The 22,102-nt window shown below is 38.9% G+C and overlaps 1 protein-coding gene across 1 annotated transcript; it reads left to right on the top strand.

Annotated features, from left to right (window-relative positions):
* The first annotated feature begins 5,364 nt into the window (after positions 1–5,364).
* si:ch211-262h13.5 (uncharacterized protein LOC571127 homolog) lies at positions 5,365–21,452 on the top strand. Its single transcript, XM_057841764.1, has 7 exons — positions 5,365–5,682; positions 8,895–9,005; positions 12,029–12,116; positions 12,469–12,635; positions 12,795–12,902; positions 13,759–13,845; positions 19,156–21,452. Exons 1-7 carry the CDS (start codon positions 5,446–5,448, stop codon positions 19,651–19,653), a joined length of 1,296 nt encoding a protein of 431 aa, XP_057697747.1. The 5' UTR covers positions 5,365–5,445; the 3' UTR covers positions 19,654–21,452.
* The last annotated feature ends 650 nt before the right edge of the window (positions 21,453–22,102 follow it).

The raw sequence follows: 22,102 nt of genomic DNA, 5'->3' as shown, positions 1-22,102 counted from the left end.
TCTGCAGCAATACAACTGGCTACTGAAAACACTGATGCATGCAAGTAGCTGTACATGATCAAAATGTGGCCACTGACATCAGAACATCAAAACACTCACACAAAGATGTTGTAATCACAGAATTTGTTGTGCTATAAAAAAAAAACATCACTCTAGTGTCTGTTGAGAGGTAATCCTGGTTCAACAAACATTTGTGATGGATTAAATAATTATCCAAGCAGAAAAAAGGACATTTGTGTGACTGAGTTTAAGCTTGCACTGAGTCTCTGTTCATGGTAGGAATTAGTATAATTTAAGGCTTTTCCATCTCAGTGGATCTTTTGCCATTTCATTTTCCAGTTAGGTCACTGCAGACTACCAACTGCCTTTTATAAATGTCCCTTACAGGAAAATTACAAAAATCTAAATGTGATGAAGGCTGTTAATGGCCGCTGAATGGTAGGGGGAAAAAATTACCTTTGAGCCCTTCAGTGGACATTAATGTAATTAGAGTGCATACACTAAAGCAGACGCTCGTTATTTGGTTTATTTTTATTTTATTTATTTGTTTTTTATAAAATACTTTAACTCACTCTATATTATAATATGTGGTTTAATGCGGTCAACAACACAAAATGTGTAATGGAAAAATGCAAGTTACAAAGTACTCGAGCCTAAATATGGTCATTTAGATTGCATATTAAAAGTATTTGAAAACTTGTTAAGAAAGAAACAGACACTTGCCAATTACAAGTATCCTCAACTAGTTAGTGGAGGACTGAGGTGCCCTAAATTGAGATTCTGCCTGACTGCATAACCCCACCGCAATCCAATCATTTTTTAATGCTATTAGGGTCACAGTAGCGATAGAGCCCACTACCTTTGACTTTGGATTATTTCTAGGTGTCTCCAAGGAAGCCCCTTCCAAGGAAGCCCCTTCCCTGCACCATGGATTGGTCATAGAAAATCCACGAAGGCTGGATCCAACATGGAAACACAGAACCAAGAAGGCAGACACGCAAATCACGAGTTCACTTGTTGCTTTTCCACAACCATTAGTAATCAAATAAATGAAACTATTACATTGCGGAAAGTGTGCAGTAGGAGTGGGAACCTCTTGGTACAAAGCGATACAAAGCTCACGATAATGATGATCTGACGATATGGTGATACAACGATTATCGATACATTGGTCATTGTATATTATGAGTTATAGAACAGGAAGTGACCTGGGAATCGCTCAAATATATAGGCAGTGACTCAAATTTCAACAGGAAATGACCTGTGAATGCCCTGAAAATCGGACAGAATGACTGTGAATGCTCTAGTTTCGAATGAACGAACATTCCCCAGTCTAAATGGGATGGGCGTCGAGCACCGTCAGTGCAGCCTTGGAGTTAACTGAGACACTATTATGGTGGAAGATTTTGATAGCAACTTGTTGGTTCCTTTTTATTTATTCATTTTTTTAGAAATTGACCTTTTTAAAATTATATCTCGATTTTTGGCAGGCGCATACCGATAACCTTTTGAGATATCAAGTATCACGATATATCACAATTTCGATATTTTGTCACACCCCTAGTGTACAGTGTAAACTCTCTCTCATTTACCTGTCATGCTTTTACACATACAGGGTGACCCAAAAAAAGTTTACACTCAGTTGACTGCTTGTTTAAAAGCCATTGAAACATATCTAAATAGGTTGTCATGCTTAAGTGATTCATTAAGGTCACTCAATGCAGCTGGTAATCTCTCGTCTCTACAATTCCTGTGCTTCTGCTGAAAATGAAGAAAACTTTAGCTGTACCTGAATTGCTGCGTGCCGGTCTGACACCTACTGAGATTGCAGCAAATCTGAGAATATCCAGATGTGCAGTCTACAAAGTTAAAAAGAAGCTGAAAGATACTGGAACAGCCTCACAAAAACCTGGGTCTGGAAGTGCCGATCTGTGCGGACCAAAAAGTTGATTGACAAGGTGATATGTGGCCACCCCAGAGTCCAGATCTCAATCCCCTGGATTATAGCATATGGGCAACTGTGGAGGACAGTGCCTGTAAGAAGCCACAAACTTCTGTGGCAGCCTTGGAGAGGTCCATTGTTAGATCTCGGGAAAAGATGACAGCATCCTACATAAAGAAAACCTCTCAAGCGTTCCGCAGGCGCCTGGAGGCTGTTGTGACACTTAAGGGAGGACACATTGAAAAATAGAGTGTACTGTACACAGGGGTCGCGTTAACCGAATATTTTCCGTCGTTGACCGATTTTTTAAAACGGTGACGGAAAAAACTGAAGTCCATCCGTCATTTTGACCGGTTGCAATTCACACCCCAGACCACAGGGTGGCGAGTGAGCATATTAATTAGCTATTGTCTCTCTTGGTGCATGACGTCGTTGGCCTTACTCTGAAAAATGTCAAGGCAACTGAGTGTCCGAAGTTTCTTCAAAAAGCCCCAAAACGACGATGGTGTTGATAAAAGAGGTGAAAAAACAGGGACTGTACAAGCGGGCACGCAATTCAAGTCCATGCGCACCAGGAGGAAAGTGTGAGACTACGTTCAGGCCACAGCAGGTGAACTATTAATTTCATTGTTCCATATGCTACATATGGTAGGCTACCTAACTACTGGGGCCACAGTCAGCTGTTTTTGTCACTGCAGAGAAAAAGTTACATATTCATCTGCTTGATGTGTGATGGCACGGTGTGGATTCTCTGTTAAGCTTGTTCGGACAGAATATTAATTTAAAATGAATGAAAACTAAATACTATTGAATATGTTGAAGCGGTATGCAATGTTAAGAGTCTTGTTAGTTGTAGGCGCACTATCCTAGACTCCTCACTATCCACTCGCGGGGGCCTGCGCTTGTCAGTGACGTTCCTTATTCTCGCTAGATGATTATACAACTTTAACATTTGTTAATAATACACTCTGTGTGTAGTATCATCCATCGCTTTTCCTTTTTAAATGGGCACTTATAAGCGAACGCAAGAAGTAACAACGGGAACATTTTTAAACAGGCAGTTCACGGGAGAGCATTTCGACTCTTCGGCCAATCATATAGCGAGAGCGAGTGGATAGTGAGGGGACCGCGCGCGGCTCTTAAAGGCTCAAACACACCAGCAACGTGAACGTCGCGTCAACGATCTTGCCGCGATTACGCTTCGAAACGCGGCCGTTAAAGTCAATCAGCCAATGCACACCAGTCGCGTGTTAGACGCGTCCCAGAAGCGCTAAACACGACACACGCGAAAAGAACAACAGAGTTTGTTTTTTGACGCGAGACGCAGCCCCCCTGTGTCAATACTACTAGGTAGGATCGGGCAGGCCGGAAGTCACTCGTGTAAAAATACGGTGGATCCGGTCGATTTTCAAATTAATATGCAATCGTAACTTCCTATATAAATAAAATAAACTGAAATGAGCTAAAACACCTGCAATTAATACGAATAATACACAAATCCTGCTACACAATTAAATTAATTCCTGCGTGGTGCTTTAACTTGAGAAAAAAACATCAATAAAGCTTAGAAAAATGTTCATAAGAAAAAAAAATGTTAAAATCTTTGTCATTGGGATTGCTTTTTGCTTTAGCACATGACTTCTTTTTTCTTCTTTCAAAAAGAAAGCTCGCCAATACGCGGGGTCTGAAAGGCAAAGTGTTGTTTTATTACCTTTAAATACCCGCTATTCTCGCGCGATCTTGCAATCCTCGCGTGAACAGATCGAGCCGCTCCACAGACGCGCTGCTCGTGAAATGCCTCCTATGGAAATTGACGCCGAGCGTCACTGGTGCATAATCGCGGCGAGATCGTTGACGCGACGTTCACGTTGCTGGTGTGTTTGAGCCTTTAAAGTGTCTCTGTCACGTGACTGTCGTAGCCGGGAACGCGCTCGGCCAAACGGACACACAAGTACGGAAGGTGAATTATGCCAAACAAAGGGTCACCACAATGTCATTATCATCATTTTAAAAATTTAAGTGACGGGTAAAAATAGATTATGACCGGATTTTTATGACCCTGTCAGTCAAAATGACAGACAACGAAAAAGTCTAGCGCAACCTCTGACTGTACATGTTCTTTACAATAATGTATAATTTGTGATTAAATTCTAATTCTAAGCTGAATAAACATGGCAGTTAAGTTGTATTATGGCAGTGTAAACTTTTTTTTGGGTCACCCTGTCGTACCTGCAGAGGTGAGTAGTAACGCGTTACATGTACTCAGTTACATTTACTTGAGTAACTTTTTACCTAACTTGAATAAATTCGAAGAAAAAAAAACACTTCTCTTACTTCGCTACTTTGGGCTACACAAGAGTCCTTACATTTTTCGTCTTTACTCTACATATTAGGTAGCCGTTCTATGATCACGCTACTGACGCCAGGCAGTTCAATCACGTGGTGTCTTTAAAGCACCGCAAAAAAAAAAAAAAAAAAAAATAGAAGTATTTGACATAGAGCACTGCCCTCAACATAAGTTGAAAGCACAGATTTAAACCGCTCTCCCAGTTTTTTTTCTTTTTTTTTTTGGGGGGGGGGGGGGGGGGGGGCGATAGACCACAGAAAAGATATGATCCTTTTAATTTCATAATAGTAACTATGAAGGAATTAATCACTATTCAAACAAGGAACTATTTCTCCACTAGACGGCACTCATGCTCTTTGGACGAATAATGCTTCATTTATGTCATTTTTTTTTTTATCTCTTGGCGGAATTTAAAAAAAAAAAAAAAAAATCCCTTTATTTTGTATTTCTTTGGCTTAGTGTGGTTACGTAATGGGTTATTGTACAGTGTCATTATAACAACAGTTCGTATACATAACTTTGTGCTGAGAAAAAAAAATACCATTGTTTAAAAAAAAAAAAAAAAAAGCAAACAAAAATGTAAGCAATTACTCACAATTTTACTAATTAATTGAGTGTTCTTTTCACCAAATACGTTTCTACTTGTACTTGAGTAAAGTTTTTGGATGACAACTTGTACTTTTACTTGAGTGATATTTTGAAGTAACGCTACTCTTACTTAAGTCAAATTTTTGGCTACTGCACCCACCTTTGAGTACATGTATACAGTGAACAGATTGCAGGTGAACCAGCAGCAATTGATTAGACATACAGTGACCTCTATTGGTAAAATGAGCATATTACATACTAAGTGAGCACTGACGGAGTTTTCCCAAATTGGCCATTATACACAATTTCCGAAGACTCATTTGATCACAACATGTGGTTTACTGATTACCTGTGTATTTAAGTGTTATTGTTCGGATAACGATAAGAATGCGTTCCCAAATACCAGCTCTCGTCCATCGTATTAAACGTTGCCCTTGGCGTGATTTCATCACCCCTCCCAGTTTTGGTTCCAAAAGTCAATACGAAGCATAGACTGAGCGCAAACAGGAGGGAACAAACTTCACTTTCATCTGGACTTCGTCTCTCTGCTCTAGCAGGATCCTCTGCCATGATGCACAAATCCATTTTTTCAACATTACTGCCATTCGGTCTGCATTTTATTCTGATGCTGTGTCTGAATGTTGAGGGCTCAGCATTGGTGCCCATTGAACTTGCTCCAATTCCCTGCAATGATAAAGCTGTGGAGAAGCTGTCTCGTCTGGCGCTCACTTATATCAACGAGGATCGTGCCGAGGGTTATAAATTTGCCCTCAATCGTGTTTCTAATGTCCACCTACACGCGCAGGTGAGTGGAGACATGTTTGGAAAGGAAACATTTTTGTAAAGATATTTCAGTGGGGTGTTTTAATGTATGTTTTACCTGTTTAATTGCCTTGTTTTTGTCAAATATTCGATACAATAATATTTTATATAATATGCAATTGTCAAACAAGTGGCTATTATACCAGACAGGCCATATAATTCCTACATTTTGTGTAATAACACCGGGAGTGATGTGTAAATCTTTTGGTTGATGAGAAAGTTCCTGAGCAACATAATTTCATCTCCGTTTTTGATTTTGCAGGGGAGAAAAGGGCTCCCATTTTTGGGACCTCATTAGAATTCATCTGTATTTTGTTAAGTTTCAGGTTATTTGATTATGATGAAATGTGTAAGGACACTGCTTGGTTTTCAGCATTTGCATAATTGTTATCCGTTATTTTCATGTTGCACCATGTTCGATAGCTTCATTATGTGATGAAACTATCCTAATTTTCGCACTATAAGCCGCGACCCACCAAATATGATACAAAAACGGCATTTGTGCATACATAAGCTGCACTGGACTATAAGCCGCAGCTGTCCTCACTGTATTATGGGATATTTACACCAAAAGATATGAACCGGTAACACTTTATTTGACAGCAGTATCATACAACTGTCTTAAGACCATATGAAGCTTTGAACCAATTGGCTGCAAAGTTTCATTGCTTTAAGAAGCTTCGTTTGCCCATCACTGCTCCACTGGGGAGACAGTCAACCTCTGCTGCCACCTGCCGTCAACACTGTTGTTGTCTAACATGCCTCCTTGCATGCAATGCAGCGCTACAGATGTAAATAACAATCAGAATTCATGTTCTGTGCGAATTATTTCTTCAGTTACTGCTCCAGTTGTTTCATTAATGGCTAGTTATGGTATTTGGTAACACCTTATATGACAGTGGTGCCATAAGACACTGTCATAAGTAGGGGTGCACGATATCCATTTTTTGACACCGATACCGATACGATAATCGATAATATATATATAATTTTCCAATGTATATTTACCTGAGTTTTTGAACACCTGTAGGTCAAAAATACTAGTGGTTGATTCAGCATAGATTTGCCTTTGACCAAACCACAATTTTCATGATGACATGAACATCATTATAATGAACAAAACAAAGACAAGAACAGTTTTGACTTCAAAAAAAGTGCCCAAATTATTTTTTTCGAATAAATATCATTTGAGTCAATCACAATCAATCAGTCAATATCATTGACGATGTGTTGCCCTGAACAATGAGCACTGATCTAAAACAAACATAGACCCAACATGTATTGTGCTTTGTCAGCAGATAAAACATTTGGTGCCACAGGGGAGGAGACTTTTGTTGTCTTGGTCCATGAAACAACTTTCTTAACCTGGCAATTATAGAACAGCAAGCCTATCAATAACCAAAAGGCCTCTCAAGAACTTGTAAACATAACACTGTAAAATGCAAACATTTGCTAGTTGCCATAGTATGGTTTATAACTCATTGAAGGAAAAATACAGCCTCTAGAACACTAACAAAATTTTGCATACTGGCAAAACAGGAGTGGAAACAAACGCTCACATCCCAATCCGACACTGTGCCAAAAATATTATTACTAGGCCCGATAATATATAATGTTATTGGAGTTATAATAATAAAAATATAAAAAAATAAAAAATAAAAATATAATACGTCATAATTCATATTATCGGACCGATAATTATCGTGCACCTCTAGTCATAAGCGTTAATGAATGCTTATAACAGATGTCATTTAGTGTTATCTGGCAAATGATCTCACTTTTGAATGGATGTAAAAGATCCAAGCTGGACATAAATTGAGTTAGTGACATCATTCACCAGATGACACTTAATGACATCTGTCATAAGCATTCAGTAATGCCCATGATAGTGTCATGTCATACTTATGACGGTCTTATGACCCCGCTGTCACATAAAGCGTTACCTATTAACCCAAATAAATCAACATATAAGCCGCACTTGACCATAAGCCGCAGGATTCAAAATGAAGGAACACAGTAGTAGCTTATAGTCCAAAAATTACGGTAGAAGATTCTTGAACAGTGGTTCTTTACCTGGGTTCGACTGAACCCTAGGAGTTCGGTGAGTCAGTCTAAGGGGTTCGGCGAGGGTTAAGACATGCAGGGCCCTATTTTTAGACGCTGACTAAATCTAGGCAAAGTGGCGTTTTAGACCAGGTTTTGGACTGGTTAGTCCCCAATTTACGAGTTTTATTCCAAAATTCTTTCAGCTGCTGGTCCTCTATCTGATGGCAGAGAAACTGGTTTGCTTAGTGGAAGGTTGACTCTCTCTTGGTATGAGGGATTATAACAGACCGGGTAACGTGCACTGCATTGAAATAAAAAAACATTTGTGTCACATTTTACGCCAAGAAAATAGTATGTGACACAAGGATGCGATAGAACGAGAAAGTCGACATGGAAACAAAAATAGAAACAGTGTGAAATGAACAGAGTTTTTCATTTTCCAATGTGAAAAGCAAATTTTCTAACATAATAACTTTGTGTACAAATTCATTAAGTTTGATATCATTTCAGATGTAAACATGACAAACTACGGTCAAGGTTGATGCAACAAAGAAAGTTTAATGTTGAAAAATATAAGATATATTCTTCCAGATCTGAATGAAAAATTCTAAGATTATGCTCATTGGGCCAGTTTCGGTTTAGTGGTCTGATGATGCTTTAGGCACAAAGATAAAAACTTACATTTTGACCTGTTTAAAAACATGCTGTCTAAATGAGAATAAATTTGAATGGAAACTCACTTAGGTTTTAGCTGGTTAGCTTAGATATATCGATTTTGAAGTTAAAAAAGATTTTTCTAATTCCAAAGGGTTCGGTTAATGCACGTGTGAAACTCTTGGAGTTTGGTACATTTAGCAAGTTTAAGAACCACTATTCTAGAAGAACCGCAACCTTGCATTCCTTTGAGCCTGAATTGACTGTTATTACTACAAAGGCACATCCGTTCAGTACCGCAAAATGCACACTTGCTATATAAACATTACCCTGTAAATGCATATTTTTAGGCCTTGATTGCAATGCTTAATTATGGTTAAGCGGCAACTTCACAGACATCCTTGATATTGCGGCCTTTTTGTTCGTGAACATGAACCCACAATGTAAAGTTTGTATGTCCCTCTGTTTTTCTTGTATTTGTACTGTACATGTCAGGGTCCAGCAGGCAATGTGTATTACCTGGACCTGGATGTCCTGGAAACCAAGTGTCACATACGTAGTCCGAAACCATGGAAACGCTGTGATGTCAGACCCTTCATGGAAACGGTAAGAAATGCAGGCATACAGTCTAAAAAGAAAAAGGCGCACTTTGATTGTGAGGAACTTTGAGGTTTATTTAAATGATGTTATTTCAAGTAGCTGTGTAATAGCAAAATAAAAGTAACTTGGTTAATTCATTGATTACTTAATTTCAAAAGTACTTAATTTAGATTAGTAGTTATATTAAGCTGCTGCTATTTCTTCTTCAACATACTGCCCAAACGTCCTTAACTCTACCAAACTTACTGAATATTTATGTGCCCATCTTTGTATAAGTGTTGCTCACAACCTGTGGTGACTTGCACTTTAAATTTGAATGTAGTGTTTCCAGTACAAAGTATAAAATGACCCTTAATATATTTAGAAAAAAAACCCTCAAAATAACAGCTATATTTCTAGCTAAACAAAGCAAATACTATGTTCGTAGAGGAAAATGACAAACCTCGTAATGCATGGTACTCAAAGTTATACACTGCTGGCCAAAAGTATTGGCACCCCTGCAATTTTGTCAGATAATGCTTAATTTCTCCCAGAAAATGATTGCAATTACAAATGCTTTGGTAGTAATATCTTCATTTATTTTGCTTGCAATGAAAAACACAAAAGAGAATGAAAAAAAAATTAAATCACTATCATTTTACACAAAACTCCAAAAATGTGCGGGACAAAAGTATTGGCACCCTCAGCCTAATACTTGGCAGCACAACCTGTAGACAAAATAACTGCGAACAACCGCTTCCAGTATCAATCAATAAGTTTCTTACAATGCTTCTTTGGCCAAATGCTCTAGGTCTCCGAGATTTGAAGGGTGCCTTCTCCAAACTGCCATTTTCAGATCTCTCCACAGGTGTTCTGTGGGATTCAGGTCTGGACTCATTGACGGCCACTTTAGAAGTCTCCAGTGCTTTCTCTCAAACCATTTTCTAGTGCTTTTTGAAGTGTGTTATGGGTCATTGTCCTGCTGAAAGACCCATGACCTCTGAGGGACACCTACCTTTCTCACACTGGGCCCAACATTATGCTGCAAAATTTGTTTTTAGTCTTCAGACTTTATAATGCCATGCACACGGTTAAGCAGTCCATTGCCAGAGGCAGCAAAGCAACCCCAGAACATCAGGGAATCTCCGCCATGTTTGACTGTGGGAACAGTGTTCTTCTCTTTGAAGACCACGTTTTTTTTCCAGTAAACTCTACGTTGATGTCTTTTCCCAAAAAGCTCTACTTTAGTCTGGCTATTGTATGTCTCTAGGTCAGAAGTGAGGTCTTCTCTGGTATCCTACCATAGAGTCCCTTTTCATTCAGATGCCGATGGATAGTACAGGTATTTTTTATTTATTTATTTATGTATTTATGTATTTATTTATTTTCCCTTCAGGCATGACAAATCCGGACAAACATACAGCATTTATATGTGTTTACAATTAATTCAACCCGAAAAGAAAAGGGCAGACGGGAGAAGTCGAAGCTTATTGAAACCCGCCCCCAGTATACCATATAGGACGCAGGAATGCGTCCTTCTTCTTCGAGTGTCTGTGAATTATACACTGTTGTACAACCGGACTGCAGGACAGCTTGAACTTGTTTGGATGTTAGTTGAGGTTCTTTATCCACCATCAGTACAATCTTTCCTTGAAATCTCTGGTCAATTTTTCTTTTCCGTCCATATCTGGGGACTTGATGACACTGCACACAGTAAACAGAGGATCATTCAGGTCTTTGGAGATGGAATTGTAACCTTGAGATTGCCCATGCTTCTTCACAATTTTGCTTCTCAAGTCCTCAGACAGTTCTCTGGTCTTCTTTCTTTTCTCTATGCTCAATGTGGTGCACACATGAACACAGGACAGATGTTGAGTCAACTGTAATCCATTTTAACTGCCTGCAAGTGCGATTTAGTTATTTCCACCACCTGTTATGTGCAACAGGTAAGTAACAGGTGCTGTTAATTACACAAATTAGAGAAGCATCACATGGTTTTTCAAAGGGTGCCAATACTTTTGTCCAGCCCATTTTGGGAGTTTTGTGTAAATTGATAACGATTTAATTTTTTTCCCCATTTTCTTTTGTGTTTTTTTATTGCAAGCAAAATAAATGAAGATATTACTACCAAAACATTTGTAATTGCAATTATTTTCTGGGAGAAATTGAACATTATCTGACAGAATTGCAGGGGTGCCAATACTTTTGGCCAGCAATGTATGTTACTGGCATCAATAATAACGAAATTAAGCCATACCTACTGCATGCAATCTAACAGGATCAAATAGGAGAGTTTTATAGTAATTCGTCTTTTTAAAAAATCTCAGCAGCCTATCGTTTTATACTTCAAGGTCGTGTTATTTGGAAAATTACAAGCACAACAGGAATAGCACTCAATAAAACAGAGCTCCACCAAGGCCAAACAACCCTAAAAATGTGCGTCCAACTTGAGTGACTGAAAGTTCCTGAATTGCAAAACCATACTATTCCACTTCAGGCCTGTAATTTCTTCTCTTGCTGCACTGTCTCGCTTTGCCCCAATTTAAGTGGACTATAAAGCAAAAAGTGAAAAAGAATTATTTGGTTGTATTTTTATCATCACCCAAATGGTCTAATTACTTCCTCGGTACATAACAACAAAAAGAGTTTACATGCCTACGAACGATCAAATATACAAATACTCTAAGTTGGAAACCGTACCTCACAAACTACCAAGCTATATACATGCAATTTTATTTCATACTTATGTTTGTACAACAGTATTTATTCTGCTGTGAAAGTTATACAGTATTGTTCATATAAATCGCAACATTAAACTATTATCAATAAAGCAGTATAAAAAGAACATTTACTTAATAGTCCCTCACTGTTAAATTTAACCTTCCCAGACAAAAGTCATTCAGTATAATATTTATCATGTAAGTTTTTTTTGTTTTTGTTTTTTGTACAGCTCTTTGTTTGGAGGTCAATAGTGGATGTAATTTGACTGCATTTTTTCATTCCAATTTTTAGAGGAATTTTTCAATTCTGTTTTTTTTTGTCCTCTTCAGCAAATCTCCGGTAACTGCAACACCACAATCCTCCACACATCGGAAGGTTACTCTTACCTATATAGTTATGAGTGCACACTTGTGCCAGGTAAGAGAAACATATTAATAGGGTATGTTTTTTTCCTGATTGAGATTCTGCTAGAGTCGGAAATGCAGCTGATTCTCATGTTGCACTGAAGCTCTGCAGAATTTTTTTATTATCATGACAAAATTAAAATCCCGCCAGAATCAAAAGTGTCAATTTGTAGAATTTATTAAAAAGAAAATTGCTTGAAATGCCATTTCAAACACTGTTAATTTTAGATTCCTAAATTGTAAGATGTTTGCATTAATGCATTTTCCAAAAAAAAAAAACAACTCATCAATCTCTACGTGAATTTAGTTTAATATGTCAATTCATATAAACCTATGTAGCTACAGGATTACTGTTTTTTATGCAGACCCTGCAGAGAAGCTGCAACAGACATGTCCAACCTGCCCCATTCTACTTCCTGTTGACAGTCAACAAGCTGTGTTGGCTGTTCAGGTCTCTCTGGCATCCTATAAGAGACAGTCCACTGTGGGTGCAGGGCTTGGAATAAAAAGGATCACCAGAGCTGCGGAAAAAGTGGGATATTTATGCATATATTAGGTCTGCAAGAGAACAAGTTCTGTGGCAGCACAGCACCACACTGTAACTTTCTCTGTTATGTTGTACTTTGTTGTTTTTTGGGGTGGGTGGGTGGGGATTTGCCATTTTCTCATAGTATGAGTTTTGTTTTTTCAGACTGTGCCAGTAAAAGCCAGATTTGTGGAATATACAGTCGAGGAATGTCTGGAGGGTGTAACAGAAAAAGGCACATGCCAGCGGTTGACACCCACTTCAGACACTGAGGTTTGCAATGATTCAACATCTACTTCTATTTCACAGACAAGTGTACAAATATTGTGAAATTATATTTGCACAAATAAAACCCTTTCCATTAATAGATGCCTACCCTTAGCAAGAAAAATTAATAGCAGCTTTGGCCACTAAATTGGGAAATGGACTAGTCCAGGGTTCACTAAATCCGGACCTCGGTGTCACTTTTCCTGTCGTGTTTTCCACGTCGAAGGGAGAGAGACGAGGAAAACACGACAGGAAAAGTGGCACCGAGGTCCGGATTTAGTGAACCCTGGACTAGTTGATCTTGCTCCAGAAACTATCCGTCTTTACCATTTAAATGAAAGTACTGTACTGCAATTTTAAGAAGGAAGCTCAATATTACGGTGTTTACCCTCAGCCATGTTTTAGGGCAGGGGTCCCCAAACTACAGCCCGCCTCCACATTTGGTCCGGCCCCCTGAACAATTCCCCCCCCCCCAATAGTGTTATTTATTTCCTGGCTTTTTTCTGTGAAGAACCCAGACAGGGTTATTTGGTTATTATCTATTTAATTAATAATGTTATTATTATTTATTATTATATATGATAAGATATGATATGATATGATATTATTATTATTTTTATTTTATTTACTTTTGTTTCGTGAAGAATCCAGAAAGGGTTATTTAATTGTGGCTTTCTGAAAAACAATACATTTTTACATTTAGGCACTGCCGCAATCGTCACACTTTTTCAGTTACAAACTGACCCGGCCCCTCATCAGAGAAGGGAAAAGTCATGTGGCCCTCACAGGAAAAAGTTTGGGGACCCCTGTTTTAGGGCCTAAAATCCAATATTATAAGCTTAACGCTCTGTTTTGCTCCTAGACCGCAGGTTTTTGTACAGCATCTGTATATGGAGATCTGCATGCTCAGCCAGAAGTTCAAGTGTCCTGCGAGATCTTCAAAACACAGGTACAGAAACAGACATTTTACATTTCTGAGGAAATAAGTCCAATCAAATGTGGATATATTTTGGATTTTTATACAACGTTAGGTGCATAGGCACAATGTCATGACACTTAGTACGAGAATTAGCAAATTTGTTGTTGTGTGGACAACTAGAATAGCACTTTTGCCTCACCTAGTACATGTTTTGAGTGAGTGTGTCTGAGGTGGCGGTGAGGTGGAGTTGCGTGTACACGGGCATGTGTGTCAGTAATTTCAAAATCAACATTTTGTTTAGAGCATTCCCTTCCCGAAAAAGTCTGATATATACAGTGCCTTGCAAAAGTATTCGGCCCCCTTGAACCTTGCAACCTTTCGCCACATTTCAGGCTTCAAACATAAAGATATAAAATTTTAATTTTTTGTCAAGAATCAACAACAAGTGGGACACAATCGTGAAGTGGAACAACATTTATTGGATAATTTAAGCTTTTTTAACAAATAAAAAACTGAAAAGTGGGGCGTGCAATATTATTCGGCCCCCTTGCGTTGATACTTTGTAGCGCCACCTTTTGCTCCAATTACAGCTGTAAGTCGCTTGGGGTATGTTTCTAGGTAGGGTAGGTTTGGACTGACTGACGTCAGACGGTGGTACCACTCGCTGCTCTTCCATCCTATTTGACTGTGAACGCAAGATGAGACTAAAGAAATCCTCATCTGGGACAGTTGGTCCACGTGTGGCAGAGGGTGGCGCAGCACACCTTTGGTCATTCAGTCTGGAGCCCTTAAAAAAACAAGAAAAAAAAATCATAATGCAAATTTGCATCATGGTGGACTTCGTTACTGTTGCAGGAGCATTTATCAATGAGATCAATTAAACTTTTAATGTTAAATGTGGAGGGTTTTTTGGGACACCTTTTTCAATTACAAGGTTATTGTTAAAGCAACTTTTGCCCACCTGGCACTTAACTAGCATGTCAAAGAAGACATCATCCCCTTCCGGTTGGCTAGCGCAGGTCTCAATGCAGTTGTACTGGGAGGGTGTGTGAGCTGGGTCTGCACAGGAAATGGGGCCTACGAGAAGACAACAGCAAAAGCATAAAAGCAACTGTAAAAGCGAGTAGTGGGGAGGAGTTCGGATATCGTCTCTCATCACCTTGTGAGGGCTCTTGGTTTTCGCTGGAGGTGGAGGGTGTACTGGGCCGGTTGCAGGTGCTGAGTCTCAAGCCAGGAAAATGGTTCAGGCTGACTCGTTGGTCGTCCAGGCGACGGGCCTGGGAGCTGGCCAGCAGCTCCAGGAAATGACCAGGATCCTGCAAGGGTACCTCGCACTCCAGTATAGCTAGGGACAGAATCAGTCAAAACTGATTACTTTATTTTGTATAGCAAAATACATAATTAATGGATGCTTTGACTGTTTATAGTCACTTTACAACAAAGTGTAGGCACATTGGGATTGTAGATGTTGATATTTAAAATATTTTAGTTAGTTTTTCACAAATCACAGATGCAATGATCATCCCTGATAACGTGTCTAAAAAGTAGGCCATCAGAGCAATCACAGTAACTCTGTCTAAGTCTCAAAAGAAGGGATTTGGTGTGGAGTATTATGTTATTTCAGTGATTTACAACATTCAGTAAGTTATGGGAAAGTTGGGTGGATATTTTGCATTCACACCATAGGGAGCCAAGTTAAATGACCGTATGGCACTGTAATTAATGAACTGAAGAGTACAGAAACTTAACTGTAGTATGGTGTGAATACAAATGTTGAGACAAAGGGCAGACTTACATTTCCTTTCAGCTACAGGTGGGGTAGATGAGGGAGAGGAACTGGCAGGCTGATGGTTTGAACCATCTAAAAGAGTGCACCTTTGGTCATCCATTCTGTTTCCTTGGAAACGAGAGAGAAGGTCGAAAAAGCCATCCTCCCCAATTGTGTCCTTAGATGCTGGCTATAGGAAACAAAATTTAAAAAGAAAAACCCAACTTCAACAGACTTGAATACTAATACTACTTGTCTAATGTGTACAGTAACAGAACATATAAAATGTGTCAGATTTCAGGACTAGTGTGACAAAACATACAGTGCCTTGCAAAAGTATTCGGCCCCCTTGAACCTTGCAACCTTTCGCCACATTTCAGGCTTCAAACATAAAGATATAAAATTTTAATTTTTTGTCAAGAATCAACAACAAGTGGGACACAATCGTGAAGTGGAACAAAATTTATTGGATAATTTAAACTTTTTTAACAAATAAAAAACTGAAAAGTGGGGCGTGCAATATTATTCGGCCCCCTTGCGTTAATACTTTGTAGCGCCACCTTTTGCTCCAATTACAGCTGCAAGTCGCTTGGGGTATGTTTCTATCAGTTTTGCACATCGAGAGACTGACATTCTTGCCCATTCTTCCTTGCAAAACAGCTCGAGCTCAGTGAGGTTGGATGGAGAGTGTTTGTGAACAGCAGTCTTCAGCTCTTTCCACAGATTCTCGATTGGATTCAGGTCTGAACTTTGACTTGGCCATTCTAACACCTGGATCCGTTTATTTTTGAACCATTCTATTGTAGATTTGGCTTTATGTTTTGGATCATTGTCCTGTTGGAAGATAAATCTCCGTCCCAGTCTCAGGTCTTGTGCAGATACCAACAGGTTTTCTTCCAGAATGTTCCTGTATTTGGCTGCATCCATCTTCCCGTCAATTTTAACCATCTTCCCTGTCCCTGCTGAAGAAAAGCAGGCCCAAATCATGATGCTGCCACCACTATGTTTGACAGTGGGGATGGTGTGTTCAGGGTGATGAGCTGTGTTGCTTTTACGCCAAACATATCGTTTTGCATTGTGGCCAAAAAGTTCAATTTTGGTTTCATCTGACCAGAGCACCTTCTTCCACATGTTTGGTGTGTCTCCCAGGTGGCTTGTGGCAAACTTTAAACGAGACTTTTTATGGATATCTTTGAGAAATGGCTTTCTTCTTGCCACTCTTCCATAAAGGCCAGATTTGTGCAGTGTACGACTGATTGTTGTCCCATGGACAGACTCTCCCACCTCAGCTGTAGATCTCTGCAGTTCATCCAGAGTGATCATGGGCCTCTTGGCTGCATCTCTGATCAGTTTTCTCCTTGTTTGAGAAGAAAGTTTGGAAGGACGGCCGGGTCTTGGTAGATTTGCAGTGGTCTGATGCTCCTTCCATTTCAATATGATGGCTTGCACAGTGCTCCTTGAGATGTTTAAAGCTTGGGAAATCTTTTTGTATCCAAATCCGGCTTTAAACTTCTCCACAACAGTATCTGGGACCTGCCTGGTGTGTTCCTTGGTTTTCATAATGCTGTCTGCACTTTAAACAGAACCCTGAGACTATCACAGAGCAGGTGCATTTATACGGAGACTTGATTACACACAGGTGGATTCTATATATCATCATCGGTCATTTAGGACAACATTGGATCATTCAGAGATCCTCACTGAACTTCTGGAGTGAGTTTGCTGCACTGAAAGTAAAGGGGCCGAATAATATTGCATGCCCCACTTTTCAGTTTTTTATTTGTTAAAAAAGTTTAAATTATCCAATAAATGTTGTTCCACTTCACGATTGTGTCCCACTTGTTGTTGATTCTTGACAAAAAAATTAAATTTCATACCTTTATGTTTGAAGCCTGAAATGTGGCGAAAGGTTGCAAGATTCAAGGGGGCCAAATACTTTTGCAAGGCACTGTATATACCGTACCGTGAGTCAGTCTATATGGCAAGTTTCACATTCTCCAGGTAAGTGACTCTCAACTGGTCAAGGAGCCATTTTGAATGTGTCCAGGGCAGGAAGTTTTTAACTTTCAGCTCATCCATGGTTTACAAAAGGGGGGACAAACTATTGATGTTGCACTTTCTAGAAAGGGACAGTGCTGTCATTTTCATGATTTGTTTCTAAATACATTAACTATGTTTGGAGATATGTGCTGAATACATGCACATAGAGTTAGAGCATAAAACTCTTTTTCAGCTCCAGAGCCGGCAGAATTTTGGGGGAGTCCTTAACAAGGTATTTACTGACATCAGCAAATACCTGGCTTCTCTAAAAGCCATCAGCGGCTATTCAGCGTCATTGCAACTCCCTCATTTATTTCGACAACATGTTACAGCCCTCCATGCCCCAAATACATGATTCCTATTATTTTCGTCTCTTTATGTGCTTTATGTAATCGGCCATTGTGTAATAACACAAGGTGAAACAAATGACGTGCGACGCAGAATGCAGGAAACAAAGCCCAAGCGGTGTTCCTGACAGTGGCGGCCTAAAGTACACCCTTGTTCAAAGGTTTCAGAACTCTTTCTCATTAAACTGAACAGTGAAAACAATAACTTGTAGATGCATTACGATTGGCTACGATTCCGCCTAAGGTCGCTAGTTTTGTTCACATAACTTCCGGGGCAAGCAGCTACGCACATGTAGCTCACTAAGCAAATTAGGTGAATGTTAGGGGGACCAGCAAATCAGAGTGGAGCAACTGGTAGATGCAATTAGATTATTTTTTGTCCTTTTCAAAAAAGGTTGTTCAGTTGCACAATACCTCAATCGCAAGCAAATGATAGACCTCAAAGATAGTGTCAGTTGATCATTTCCTTGTTTGGTTAAAAAAAAAGAATAAAAGAATGAACAAAAATAATATTCTCTTGGGGTAAAAAAGTTCGGTAGCACGTCCACCTTCTACACTCTTATAATATTTAGCTCTTTAATTTACATTCCTGGCAGCAAGTTAAATCTCGTCACAGCTCTTGAAGCGCATTCAACTTTGTCCGCGAGCTACACATCTTCAGATGCAATCGCACCACTTCCAGAATGACAAGCTAGACCACTAGCATCCATTTCAACCGTGGACGAGGACTTACTTTGACTGACAGACAGTTGGCACTTAGGCAGGGCATTGTTTGAGCACAGTGAGCGGACACACTTTCAGTGTCTGAGAACTGATAGACCAGCCTTTTCTCCTACTTTAAAGCCTTATTAGATAATAGTTAGCAATGTTTTTATTCATTTAAATTTGGTAGGCCTGCTAACAACAGTCTTTTCTTTGGCCTGATCATTATTAATGTTGACGTTGATTGCACAGTCCCATTTTTGTACATGCATATTCTTCCTCTGCTTCCCAACTAGGTAAAACAAATCACTTTTAAAATGCAACCCCTTCATTTCTGTAAGAGTGGGCCGTGACTTAGTGACAATTAATAGGAGAAAAACAAGTCCTAGGGTGACAACAGTAGAGAACCAGTGTGTCCCAGTACATATTTAAGTACTGTACATGTGTTAGTTATTAACCTCTTCAACTGTGTCCCTTCCTCAGAACGTTGATGTCCTGCATCCATTGCAACCACAAGGTCATGACCTCCCGTTAAAGCCTTCCATCCCAACACTGCCTCCATTCCATGACCCAGGGAAAGATAAGAATTCAGGTCATTCTGACCCAAACCCACTCCCTGATCCTCAACCAGCACCATTTGACGTAACACCACTCCCAGATCCTCAGCCCGCACCATTTGACCCTACAAAAATTCCCTCTCGTCCCGTGGTCCCTTCATTGAATCCCTCAATCACCAGCTCCTCATCTTCCAGTGAGTCTGATGAAGTGAATGGATCATTTGAATCATCATCTGAAGAAATGGGAGGCCCTCTGGCTTTACGCCCACCATTGGACTTTCACTATAAAAGGCACGGCCGCAAGAAACGTCAGGCGTTGACGGAAAGTTCGCCATCCCACAAACCAACATTCCTGTCTGATTTCCCAAGTGGACCATCGCCTTTCCGCTCTTGCCCTGGTCCGTCACGATACACCACGGTTTAAAAAGCCAGTTTGTTTGTGTGCTGTATATTTGGGCGAGGATGGCAGACAGAGTAAATACTCTACTCTGACATTAATTATCTGTACAAACAGTATATACCAATAAAAGGGATACTATTTCCATAGTCAGTGCATAAACTGAGAAAGCCTGTATTGGAACTTGATTTAAAATTTATGGAATTATTGTATAAGTACTTGAGAAATTAAAGTTTAGCAGCAGTGCAATTTCCAAAGACTATTCAACACTGCAAATCACACTATTTACTAAATATGTTTCAATGTAGTTTTATGGAAAAACAAAATTCATTATGACAAAGCACTACATATATAAAAGTACATCTATATTTACAAGAACATAGCACTTGATTTATTGGTATTTATAGAAGTCAGCGCTTTGATGCAGTATTTGAATTCTAATTCATGTAACATAAACCACACATATTGTTTATTCTTAATACACATAAACCACTTTGCTGAAAACATCATGACTGTGTTTCAATCCCAGTAACGCCTAGGTTGGATTTCCCCCTTATATGACACAATACTTTGCAAAAGATAGCAACTGTTAAAGTCCACACACAAATTTTCAGACTTTAAAAGTAGTAATAAAAGCCTCATGGCACCGATTTAAAGGGGAATAGTGGAAAGCACCCCTTTATTCATTCATCTTTCGAGCCGCTTGTTCTCACGAGGGTCACCAGGGTACTGGAGCCTTTCCTAGCTCACTATGGGCAGTAGGCGGGGTACACCTTGAGTTGGTTGCCAGCCAATAACAGGGCACAAATAGACAAACAGCCATTTACATACTCAGACCTAGGGAGTACCTGGAGAAAACCCATGGTGGCAAAGGGAGTCGGAGCCCGCGATGAACCCTCGATCTTAGAACTGTGAGGCAGCTGTGCTAACGACTCTCCCACTGTGTCGCCCTGCACCTGTCAATTTCAGATACTGGCATGAGTATTGCAAAATATTTAATTATCTGGCAGAAAAGATCACAGGGCATACGCATAAAAAACCAAGATGCAGAACCTCATTAGCCAATAAGAAAAGAAAACAGAATCCCTGTGCAATGCAGGATTTCAACTATCCTAACTGAAATCAAGAGGATTGATATGGGATTCTATAAAAGATAAATTGATTAAAACATGTCTAAATAAATATTAAAAGATGAAAGAGATTGCCTCATCACATTCAACTTTGAACCTTGACCTTGGAAACACCAAAAGGTAAATGGTAAATGGACGGTAGTTAGGGCTTCATTGACTTGGCAAACTGTCTCATGAAGTGTTTAAAATTAAGTCATATAGAGACAGGACCATACGTCTTTAACAATAGTTTAGTCAAATATAAGAATCAATCCTAAAAGCAGATGAAGCCAATGGGGTGATGTTGAAATTGAGGTTATAAGAAAATGCATGGCTGGATGACTTTTATCAATTTACTAGGATACGAGGCATAGGCGGAGTTTGACTTTTGGGGCTTTGGGGGCACAATATGTTGATGACCCCAAAACACAGTGTCAGCAATAAAATTAACTTACAAGAATATTTAAAATAAGTTGACAATGAGCGTTTTTTTGTTTCCCATCACTCTTGAGGGGAATTCTAAATCAGGCTGCTTAGGCAATACTTTTCGCCAAGATCATCATCCATTTAATTTGGTATGCCCGCCGGTGTCAATGTAGCTACCACAGTCAAAAATTGTATCCCCTGGGCGGAGCCATTTGGAGGTAGATTTGTGTCTTTATTATTCAATCAAAAAAAAAAAGTTGCTTCAATTAAAAAAAAGTTGCTTCAATCAAAATATATATTTTCAACCTATTTTCAACCCAAAAATTCGCTTCAATCAAAAAAAAATGTGAATGCAAAAATAAATTTGAAACAAAAAAAAAAAAAAAATGCATGTGAAAGCTATTTTTCTTCTTCTCTAATTTTTATTTATTTATTTATTTTTTTGAATCTTTTTTTTTTTTTTTAATTGAAGCAACTTTTTAATTGAAGTAATGTTGATTTGTGTTTGGGCCACATTTTGGCTAGTACATTTTTCTCTTTATTATTCAGTCAAAAAGATAAGTTGCTTCAAAAAAACATACATTTTCAAAAAGAAAAATCACTTTAATCAAAAAAAGAAAAATTTCAATCATAGAAAAACGTTTTTGAATGCGAAAAAATATTTGAGATTGAAAAATTTGCATTTGAACACTTAATTTTTCATTGAAAAAGTTTTCTTTGAAGCAATCATTTTTGTGTTTGGGCCATATTATGATCAGGACATTTGTGTCTAAATCATTCAATCCCCCCAAAAGTTGCTTCAATCAAAAAAAAAAAAAAAAAAAAAAAAAAAAGTTCCATCAAAGAAAAAAAATCCTTTTTAAAAATATTTTTTTCTCTAATATACACACACATATATACATATATATACATATATATACACACACACACACACACACACA

This window comes from Corythoichthys intestinalis, chromosome 7 (genome assembly GCF_030265065.1).
Source record: "Corythoichthys intestinalis isolate RoL2023-P3 chromosome 7, ASM3026506v1, whole genome shotgun sequence".
Lineage (NCBI taxonomy): Eukaryota > Metazoa > Chordata > Actinopteri > Syngnathiformes > Syngnathidae > Corythoichthys > Corythoichthys intestinalis.
The sequence above is the reverse complement of the archived record's forward strand: the minus strand, read 5'-3'. Positions and strand labels throughout refer to the sequence as shown.

What these genes read in the sequence shown, in the direction of transcription:
- si:ch211-262h13.5 (XM_057841764.1), top strand. Translation starts at nt 5,446, where the DNA reads ATGATGCACAAATCCATTTTTTCAACATTACTGCCATTCGGTCTGCAT. An exon ending in TCACCAGAGCTGCGGAAAAA is followed by an intron (nt 12,636 to 12,794) that starts GTGGGATATTTA and finishes TTGTTTTTTCAG; the next exon opens with ACTGTGCCAGTAAAAGCCAG. An exon ending in GCGAGATCTTCAAAACACAG is followed by an intron (nt 13,846 to 19,155) that starts GTACAGAAACAG and finishes TCCCTTCCTCAG; the next exon opens with AACGTTGATGTCCTGCATCC.